Genomic DNA, 12,093 nt, shown 5'->3' on the forward strand with positions numbered 1-12,093 from the left:
CACTTACGAACGTTCCAAACATTTCCATAAACTTCTTTGATATTGTTTATGGATACAAACAGCATTACATGCCAAATGTGTGTCTCGTCGTGTGCCATCACTATAAGGGATTAGAGTATACTAAACTTTACACATTACATAGGTTACACTTACCCTAAAGTGACGTTTAGGCGGTTCGTTTTATTATTATACGTGATGTAGGTTTTTTTTTGGGGTGGTCAATGAAAGTGTTCCAAAACACGACATTAATTTCTTGACGACCTTCGAAAAATACTTATTCCCATGCAAGTAACATAAAAAAATCACATATATATAGATATCTACTACTACCCACTTAAATGTCAACAAATTCAAAAAAATTAAAATTTTAAAAACACCATAAAATAGCAAAAAGTATCACAAAATAACGAAACAAAACTTCGAAAAATGCAAATATTTAAACACATCAAAAAAATTTTAAAAACCACCAAATCCAAAGATAATGACCCTTATTATTTCCACAGTCTTTTATTCCTTTATAAACAAGGAAAATATTTTATATATTGTCTTAATATCATTCTTAGTTAACTTTTTATTAAATCGATCAGGTAAAGATATTTGGAATTCGCCACAGTTGTCATTCATTAATGCAGCTACAATTTTTTTTACCAAACTGGGTTTTAATTATTTTTAATTCAGAGATAGAGTATTTAGCACCATATTCTAGCTCACGTAGCTTACGAGTTTCAATATTTTGTTGAATAGTATTAAATTTTTCTACTGTTTCCATTTTTATATTGGAAAAATCATCCTATATTTGATCATTCGATAATTTATCTTTTTCATTTTTAATAACTCATCCATTGATTCACGTTCACTTATATAATCTATACATTTTTGCATTTCTAAAAATACGAGAGATGACTTGAATAGAATAAAAGTATCGGAAATTATCTCAATCTTTTTGTTTTTATAAGCTTTAATAATAATAATTTTTGATAAATGAGTATTTTCTTGAATTTGAAATGTTCCTATTTCTCTATTATAGTTTTAAATTTAAAAGAAAATTATATCACTCGTTCTGCAAGTCCTACAATAACTTTTAAATATGCGTATTCTTTAAGTACTATATTCGTATCAATAAAATAAGAATCAATTGTTTTCATAAAAGAAATATTATTATTGTATAACATCCCAATAGCAGAGAATGTCCTAGATATATTATCCACGTAAGATTTTATTGCAGCATTGTTTTCTGCAGAAGGATCACCGAAATTTATAATTCTATTACTTTCGCATTATTTTCTATTGATAAATTATGTTCTGAATATTGTATTTTTTCCGTATTAACGTCACGAGTATCTATTAGTTTGTTTTCTAATTCACTTGTGTAATTATCAATTCTCTTATATCATTTTCCAATATTTTATGTACATACTTTTTGTTGACTGCTTCAGTTTAATTTATCAGTGCTATTAACTTTTCTATAGTATTTTTATTTGCATCAAATATTTTATCCTTATTCAGTATTAATATATTATTTTCCAAATATTGTAATCTACTCGCAGTTTCTGTATTAAAAGCATTAATTCTTAAATCAACAGTATCAATTGACTATTTCGATTTTTTTCTAATTCACTTGTATTAGTTTCTAATGTTTTATTAAAATTTTCGAATTGGTCAAATTTTATTTCTATTTTCTTCTAAAATTTGTTTCTTCATACATTTTCTTATGGTTTCAAAACACTCTTAATACATCTATTATCAGCATCAAAATTATCATTAAATAATGGCAATTCTTTTGGTACATATAAAATATCATTATTTCTATTAAGAATATTATTCAGAGATTTATCATCGATTGTGGTTTTACTAAGCATTAGCGATAAAGTAATAACATTATTGTTATCAGTTACATCTTTAACGTTTTTAGTTGCTTATTATCAATATCATAATTACTATCTTTAGTTAATTTAAATCCATTTCCAGGAGGGCATATAGGATCCTAAAATACCTTTTTATATAGATTACTTTATTGAAACCAATAATGCAACGCATTTGTTATTACTAAATAGTTCTCATAGTTTCGAAACTTTTATTATAAACATTCATTATTCCTTTTCAAGTAATAAGAAATAAAATCTATTCGGCTTCGCTGGAGTTTGTCTGAATTGCCAGAAGAAATCAATTTTCAAATTAGTTACATTATAATAGAAAACATGATTCGAAATGTTAAACATATTATTAGATACAATCTTACATAATTGGTATAGATTACTAAATATCCAGTTTCTGTTTTATTATTATTATTTAGCCCAGCTGGTAAGAAATCTTAGTAATATCTAGCATAATCTTATTCCCCTGCTCTAAACGAAGCATTATAGCCTTCAGTAGAATATTTATCATTATTAATTCGAACCCATGTTCTTAATATATCAAGATTATCGAAAATCATGTTGTTTCAGATTTGATTATTTTCCTTATCTTGACATTGGGGAAGATATAATTTTTTTCTAATTCCATCGTTTATAGTGTTTATGATATGTGTGCCACTTATCCATTCTGAACAGTACTTTTAATAATTCTTACACCACTTAGCTTCATTTGAACATCAGCTTGAGGATTTAGAGTAAAACTACTATACTCAACTTCTTGATCGACATAGAGTTTAATACGAAGTAATCATAACGAAATTTCGCTAACAACAACTTTATAATTTTTATTACATATATCTGTACAAATAATATTATTACTCTTATTTCCCCTGAAAGAAAATTTCACATCAATATTTGAAATATATTTTCTTAAAATCATTAAAGAATCCAAAGTATTGTTTAATTGGAATCCATAATTTTAATTGATTAGTACTTTTTGTTAGAATTTATCTTTTTTTTAAAACCTTCATTGTAAGACGCATCATGTTGATATCAATTTACCAATTTTAACCTTATCATCTTCTTCATCATTCAATGTTGTTGTCCCATTTGTTTACTTGGTGTTTCTGAAGTATCTATATAATAACACGTATCACTTACTTCACTAGTGCTATGATCATTCGTAAAATTAACTATTCCTTGTATATGATGCCCTGGACATGGTAATTCAATTTCTCCAATTATAATATTATCAATATTTAATTCAACCCTTGAAAAAATATTTTTAGTATTAATTATCTTTACATTATCAGTATCAATTGTAGTTCCACCCTGCTTTGTAATTTTTTATTTTGGAAAAATGTAGCTGATAGAAGATAATATATTATCATTTATATCTTTAATTAGCCTCCTATTTTTCGTGGATAACCACCTTATTTGCGCAATGTTGTATATATTCAAAGCTTTCTATATCATTTTGATAATAATTAGTTACACTCGTTAGATCCCAAATTCTTTCCATTATTCTTTCCAAATTAAAATCTTTTTAATTTTTTTTACCTAAAATCAGTTATATATTTGATGACTTTTTGTTAAGTAATTTCTCAATTTACTTTCTATCAATTGTTTAGATTTATTCTCCACCTTTTTTAGCTAATAATTTTAAAACTTTGTCTTTAACCTTAATTAATATAATAGCAAAATACCTTTCCCACAATATTTTCCATTTTTCACAAATAACCGGTGATTATTATGATTCATTTATAATCATTAAAAGTAGCCTATAAACAACTTTATGTTTAGTCAAGTCAATTGAATGATCATTTTGATCTGTAATGTTTATCTTTATTCTATAAACAAAAGGTGATCTGTTAACATCTGCATATATTGGATTAGTTTCTTCAATTTTAATTAAGCTTTCAGGTATATTAGAAAAAGTAAATGAATATAAAATATTGATAGACTCATCATTGTATAATACCTCATTGATAGCATCACAATGTTTGTTTGTTTTGTTTGTTTTTTATGGTAAGCACAAAGCTACACAATGGGCTATCTGAGCTCTGCCCACCACGGGTATTGAAACCCGGATTCTAGCGTTGTAAGTCCACAGACATACCGCTGTGCTACTGGGGGGCAGCATCACAATGAATGTAAATGTCATCTACACATCTAGTGATCTTAAATTTATATTTTCGTCTCTGATCTTGATTAGAATAAACTTTTGGTTCAAATCCTAATAATTCATACGACTTTCCTTCAGAGCTAATTTCATTATAAACCTTGAAGCTGTAAAGTGAATGACAAATTTTAAAAGAGAATCAGTAAATAATTTATCAAATTTTTTTATCTCGCGATGAGTATAATTACCATTTTCAATTGTTACTTTTTAAAATTATTTCCATCGTAATACTTAAAACTATTATCATTAAATCTTTCACCAATGTTGTTCCATGATACCCACATAGACATAAATATTAATTCTATAGAATAGTTTCCATTACTTACATCGGTAGGAGTTTTAAATTCTACTGTAAAGTCCTCTGACTTTTCGCTATCTTTAGAATCTAAGACTATTAGTATTTTCATTTATTAAAACATAGTTCTCATTGAAATCACTTTGCATTTGAGTAACTGTATATAACTCTTCATAAGGACTATGAACGGCATTTCTTTCTTTTATATATCTTATACAATAATATCACATTTTACTGACATTTGTAGAAAGTTCGAATTTTATCTAATTTATTTGTAACTTAATCTTGAATATTCTTCGAAATCTTAGAGAATTCTTCATAATAATTGAAAGATTCAACAAAATTATAGGTTATATCATTGTAATAACAAACCCAATGAGTACCATCTTCTTAGCTAACAGATCACTAGGATAAACGCCTCTAAAACCTTTTTCATTATTTGTTCTATATTTTCATTACTTATTGTGATACTTCGTAATTTTGAACCACCCCTTTTCCCCTAAATTGCTTTTTTTTTACAACCAGACTCACTAAATTTATCCATTATTTTTGTCGAACCCCAAGTGCTTAATCCGCTTGCTGCTCCATTAGCAATCATTACTAATAAGAGGATCAAAATAAGCAATAAGTCTCCATTTCGTTTTAATTGTGTTTGTGATATTGTAATCCTCTTTCCATCTTGTATCTGTTTAATTTGTGTTTTTGTCAAAACATTTGATGATTAGGTATTTATCTATTTGAAGTGAAACATATTATTGGTTTTATGTATGCTGTTTTCAATTTATCTTTCTGAGCATCACTTAAATTTTCACTACAATACAACTCCTTTATTACATATTAAAAACTTCTGTATTATTCTTCGACTTCATCATCTGTTATCACTCATTTTTTGTGTAATGCGTCTAATATATGCACAGCTTGATTATGTAATTTTAGTAGTATTTTCTGCTATTAACTTATCAGTTAGTTTGTCTAATTCATTGATTAATCCTTCACCACTTATTTTTATAACTTTAGACGTACCTCTCAAGACTTATTTTTTAGAGATATAATTTTATATGATCTATTGTCTCTTCATTTAATTTTCAAATTCTTCTAACATATTCCTCTTCTTCTTGGATACGTACTTATTTTTTTCTAATTTTTATATTGTTTGAGCTTTTTTAACTATCCCAAAGATTTATTTTTCTCGCTTTTCCAATCATTTCTTCCATTAAATCGGGTTTATTAATTAATTCGAATGGTAGTATAAATTATTGTTGCTCTAAATATGAAACATTTAATCCTTCGTTTAAATTAACAATATATTTTGTTTTGGGTTCTTCGATGGCTAACTTAGATTCTTAGATAGAATTTATTACATCTCCTATAGCTCTTCTCGTTTCTAGAGGAATAGTTGAGATTCCATTTTTGAATTACTGAATTATGAAACTGTTATTGACTCTTCTTATTTTACTTTATCAAAAGCTTCTGCTTCATTCTTCTTTATTTCTTTGTTTTGTTGCGATAGTCGTTTTAGTATATTAATATATTCTTTATCTCTTTCACTGATCATTTATTTACAGTTAAAATGATCTAACTTATAGCTTAGCTAATAATTAAAGGTATCCATCTTATAGATAAATGAGTGATAAATATTAAAGATTACACAGAACCAGAAAAGTTTGAGAATCTTAATAGAAATCCTTTATTACATATACATCCATTTCGACAATTAATTGTGGAAAAATCTTATTGTGGAAACCTAGTTTGTTGTTAAACGCAATCTATGATCAATTAAGCTATGATAATCTATAGTTGTGTGCAAAAGATATAGGAGAACCTAAATATGTAAAATTACAAGAGCATTTTACAATATTTGATGATATAGATGTCTTACAATTCATCGAAGATCGAAATAAGAAAAAGGAAATAATACAATTATATAAAAATTAAAGAAAGAAACATCATGCTCTAATAACTTAGAAGATATGATAGATGTTGATAGCTTAGGCCCAGTGAATATAACCTTGTTGTGTTTGATGGTTGTATAACTGAAAAGAAACAAAATAGTTGCATTTTATCACAGGAAGAAAGAAAAATACATCATTTTATTTATTACATTCTTATGATTGAACTCCAATTGATACGAGAAGTAACTGTAATTATTTCATCTTTCAAACTTCTGTATAGAGAAATAAAACATATCATTAGAAAAATTGATGGATCTAAGGGTATTAATGAATTTAAACAAATATACAAACAAACTATTAAATAATAATATATTTTTATTACTAGATCTTAAATCTCCTAAAATGAGATATAGAAAGAATTTTAAACAGTTATAAATAAATGGAGGAGTATTTAGAGAAGAAAGTATTTGTATATCAGAGAAGTTATAAATTATATTCTAATATTACTATAGTTATTATAAATTTTAAATTCCCATTCAGCGCTTCCGGCTTTACAGCATTTGCTATTGTTCCTTTAGCAGCATTAAGTTTAGGAGCGGGTATAACTGAAGTAAATGATACATATACAAACATATCTGCTAAGAAAGAAGAATATAAAAGATCTTACAACTTTTACAAAGAGATGCTAAGTTTACTTAAATGTAACATATTACTAAAGAAGAAATTGACTTAAAGAAGAATGATTTCATACAAAGATTAGAATACTTCCAAGAGAAAAGTACATTAAACAAGCGAAGTTAAATGAGTATAAATGAGAGGAGGTGATCTGGTTGGCTGGATGCAAGATAAATGTAATCCCCCTGAAACGCAGTTACCCGAATTTCAATACTGTGAACCCTTTACTAAACATCTAGCTAGAGGTGATCGTGGTGTCAACAGTGTGGATATAACATATAAGAAACATGATATTGCTTATAGTAAAGCAAACGCTACAGCTGATAGACATGTAACTGATCAACAATTGATAGAAAAGATGAATGCTATTGAAAATTCAACTTTACGTCATTCAGTATTGGTATTTCATCTGTTATGATGCAAAACAAAAACTGAAACAAACAATATTCAGATTTAAAAAATGGAAGATATACTATTAAAGGAATATGTAAAGTTTTTGGTGCAAAAAATTCTCAATTAAAAAAAATAATGAAACATATTATGTTCCAGAAAGAGGTTTCAGCGGCATATAAGCATTAAAAATATAACTCAGTCACCTTAAGAGAAATGATAGAAGTTTTACATCAGCAAGATGAATATACAAAACACAAACCAATTAGATATATATTTAAACGAAGATTTTCGTAAAACTAACTGATGATCAATGGCAAGCAGAATTAGTTCCAATCAAAGTTAAAATGGGAAAAGAAATAACAAAAACATTCAAAGTCATTTTTAAAGAGGGGAAGCCGTAAAAAATTCAAACTGATAAAATAAAATAATTCGTTAATGATGAAACTCAAATTATTTAATGTACAAACTATTCCCTGGTTTACAACTAAAAGCGATGTTAAAGCTCAAATTGTTAAAATATTGAATAGAGTTTTGAAAAGTAAAATGTGGAAATGTGGAGAGCTTCCCCCACCCCTCCCCAGTGGCACAGTGGTATGTTTGCGGACTTAAAACGCTAGAAACCGGGTTTGTATACCGGTGGTGGGCAGAGCACAGTATGTTGTGTAGCTTTGTGCTTAACTTCAAAACAAACCAAACCACTGGCGAGCGATGAAGATGAAATGTCTAGCGATACTTCTGAGGCTCTTGTGGAGTTCAAGAATAATAATACCAAGGTGATGATAATTATCCCAATGACGCCAAGATAAAGGCCTTCGTATCTACACTGAAAACAAAGAACAAGAACGCTAACAAATAGCCAAGAACACAACAAACTACGCTTGATCTTAGCCAAGAGGCCGAGAAGGCAAGTCAACAAAAAACACCACAGGTACATCTTCTAAGGTGGACGTCCACCAAAAAGAATAAATTTACTACTGCGTACTATGGGAGTCAAAAACTTGCGATAGCGTCACTAAATCTGCGAATGTTTTCGTAAATATTTGTGTGAAACTTTAGTTAAACCTGAACATGTTAAAAATAGGGTTTTAGCTCAATCCGGAATGATGTAATATATTAAGGTCTGCCATCGGGCCCAAATCCTGGGAACCTGGCTCGTGGAAGCACCGTTAAACATAAACCTGAAAACATTACGGTAAAGCGAGCCGTATATTCGGCCTTACATTGAAAAAGGGAGATATATTGATCATTAGCAAAATTTACTTAGAAAAGTGGTTCTGTCACAATAAAGTTTCTTGAGCTTTCAAGATTTCTTTGACAGTAGAATTTCCCACCGTTTAGACAAAAGAAATGGACGGTGTTACAATATTATAGAAAAATACAGAAATAGGTTACATGTTGCAAGTTGCATGGTAAAATCAAATGTGCGCCTTTTTTGTGGGAAACCTGGTGGGAATTTTGACCCCTTTTTGTTACTTCTGGAGACCGTAGGCGTCACCATGCCAAGTTTGGTGAAGATTGGTTAAATAGTATACGAATTAACGGCCAGACAGATATACAGTTTCGTTTTTAATATATATATATAGAGAGAGATTTCGGGGTTTTCTATTTGTACTGTCTTTATGATTTTAGCCTTGTTACCTTGTTAAGCTCAAGAATCGCTCTAAAAACTGGGCATTTTCAAATTTGAAATATGCTTCAACTAAACCATGTGGGTTATTATAGAGTTGTAGCTGAGGGTTCCGATTGGACAAAACTTGGTGATGTTGCGTCAATGTGTCTCCTAGACAACCAAGCAAACGTAATGTGGAATTTCAGCCAATTATTATGATTTTTATGCACCATCAATACCAAATGTGGAGTGTGCGTATACCCGATTCGATTTTATTATTCATCACGATCTCTACCAACCTACTCTGAAATCTAAACTAACTATTATATGTCCAAAGTTATCGGCATGACAGATGGATTTATAGAATTTTGACTCTCCGTGTTACTTTTGAGGACCGTAGGAGACATCTTGCCAAGTTTAGTGGAGATTGGACAAATAGTATGCGAGGAGTTAACGGACAAACATACAACACATATATATACTTTGATTTAAGTTTCATTTGTTATAGAGATAAATCAAACTCTTTCAACATTTGGATTTTAGAAAAACTTTAAAAAGTTTTTATACCTTACCACATAAAGTGCTTTCCCCATTGATCTAAAAAATACTTCCTAATACCAGAGGTGATTTTGAAAGTTCTTACACAGGTATCATATAACTGCTGTAATACAAAAGTTATATTCATATATACGTTTTAAAAGAATAAACACAGTAATTATATTATTATTGTGAACCAATGCATCCAATCAAATGTACCAATGTATGCTTTCGAGTGCGCCCTTGATTCTATATCTGCCCTAGCCGTCCCTAATTTGGCAGTGTAAGACTAGAGGGAAGGCAGCTAGTCATCACCACCGACCGCCAACTCTTGGGCTACTCTTTTACCAACGAATAGTGGGATTGACCCTCACATTATAACGCTCCCACTGCTGAAAGGGCTAGCATGTTTGGTGGGACAGGGATTCGAACCCGCGACCCTCAGATTACGAGTCGAGCTGGGATGTATCGTAAATGTCTCCGGACTTACTATGTGCTAAACTCCGGGGTTAGATTCCCCGCGGCGGATACAGCAGAAAACCCAATGTGGCTTTGCTATAAAATGAACAAACAAGCATTTTATTTTATATCAAAATTACTTTTTCGTGGTGTATAAATGTTTATTTGTATGTTTTCTTCTGCATACATTTCTTTTGTATTCCAAATTAACCTTTAAGTGACACGAAAAGAATCTAGAACAAAGAAACTTAATAGATCCTATTCGTGAAAAAATCTATGTTTTAATCGTTAGATGAGATTACTATGTATACTGTACCAAAACTTGAAAGAAATGGTTTAAATCATAATATTTATGCATTGACGAAACAATATTGAAACTAGAAACTGTCTTATTAGTATATTTTCACTGTGAGTTATCGTATTACGCAATTACGAATTTACATTTGACGTATTTTTTCTGTTATAATCATTGCAGGTTGTTTCTACTATTTCAATTCGACAATAAATCCTATACTGTACAGTGTAATGTCAAACCGGTTTCGAGTGGCGTTTAGAGAAAAGTTGTGTACTGGCCAACCAAATATTTGGTGTCTTTGCTGTTGCTGCTGGTGTTGCTGGAACCGACTAGAAGACAGAAAAAACAGTTCCCAAGGCTCCGTCCGATCCTCTCTTAATAATCCTTTAAATAATACAAGAATGAATAAAAGAAAATTACCCAATCGTCTTAGAAACGTAGAACTTGAGATTAATGCCGAGCGGCTTCCTACTACGTTATTTTGGATAAGAAATCCTTTGTACGACTCTGTTGATGTTGGTGAGGGTCGTAATATCCAGATGTCACAAAAACTGGTCTTACCCACATTGCATTTTCCTCCAGCAGCTGGAATATCTACAGTGCTTCCAGAACATTATGTAATTTCCAATGATCGCGGAAACGCAACTGCAGAGTCAGCAAATGAAGACATAGAAAAGTTGGAACTGGTAGAGGAATTGGATGAAGCTCTTAGATCTCAGCTTGCAAGGCTTTCAGAAGAAGAAGGTGAGTGTGTTGATTGTGCTAATTGTAATAAACTGTTTACTCCAAAGATGATTAAACCGATAATGTCCATTCCAGTTGATAGATCGATTACATCAGATACAAATGTCGTTGGAGAATCTGACCGAATGCCAACAACACGAGGTGCATTTTGACTCCAAGAGAACAGATGTGTCTTTATCTTGACTCTCTAGTAAATTAGCCAGTAATCCAACATTTGATTCCATAGTTTGACTCCAAAGAAGTGAATTATCCTCAACCAATTTGTCAGAAAGGGAAAAAAACATCACAGTATGAATTTAGGAGGCTAGCTGAGACCACAAGGAAAATATTAGAAGAGAAGTTTAGGAAAATGTTTGAAAAAAGCTATATAATCAAATATGTCATGCCAGAAAATCACAATATTTACAAAATCTGGTTATTTTAAACCTATTTAAATTGTTATACATGTTGTCAGCGTGACGGGGTTCATTGGTGTATGTGAATAAAAAAGTAACAAGGAAAATTTGGAGGTGAAATTCGTTATTTTTATTGTTTGAAGTACCATAAAGTTTTACCATTGTGTAGGGTATACCGAATCATCGAGTAATGTAAAACTAAAAGAATCAGCTCCTCCAACTGAACAAAAATTGCCATAGTGCCATGTTCTCCAGATATGGCACCATCATATTACCATCTTTTTCGTTCGCTGCAACACCATCTTAAAGGGAAAACGTATGCAAATGTGGAAGGTGTTAAAGAGGATATCGACATGTTTTATGCTTCAAAACCAAGTGATTTCTGTAATCAGGGCATTAACAACTTAACTGTAAGATGGAAAGCATCATTGATAAGAATGGAGACTATTTCATTTAATAAATGTTTTGTTTTGATATACAAGTTGTTCGGATTTTTTCATCTAAAAAAACGCCATTAATTTCTTGACGACCTAATATATCACATCACGCTATTATAGCTCCAAAGAGGTTAAAAGTATTATTAATGATAAATTTCCTCAATACGTTTGTGTCCTTTGGGTGGGGGAGAACTTCCCAACGCAACTCCATAATCTTGTGTTGCGTCAAACGTACCGCATGTGGACGTGTATTGTCGTAGAGAAGAATAACACCTTTCCGATTGACGAATGAAGGGCGTTTCTGATGAAGAGCTTGATTTAAACGTT

At 30.3% G+C, this 12,093-nt stretch overlaps 1 protein-coding gene across 1 annotated transcript in view; it reads left to right on the forward strand.

Moving 5' to 3' along the window:
• LOC106462054 (neuropeptides capa receptor-like) overlaps positions 1-11,086 on the forward strand; it is a 59,000-nt gene extending 47,914 nt beyond the window's left edge. The window contains exon 4 of the mRNA XM_013921931.1: positions 10,371-11,086. Coding sequence (XP_013777385.1) covers positions 10,371-11,086 — 716 coding nt within the window. The remainder of the gene's footprint in view (positions 1-10,370) is intronic.
• The last annotated feature ends 1,007 nt before the right edge of the window (positions 11,087-12,093 follow it).

Source organism: Limulus polyphemus, unplaced genomic scaffold (assembly GCF_000517525.1).
Source record: "Limulus polyphemus unplaced genomic scaffold, Limulus_polyphemus-2.1.2 Scaffold1083, whole genome shotgun sequence".
In the NCBI taxonomy this organism is placed as follows: domain Eukaryota; kingdom Metazoa; phylum Arthropoda; class Merostomata; order Xiphosura; family Limulidae; genus Limulus; species Limulus polyphemus.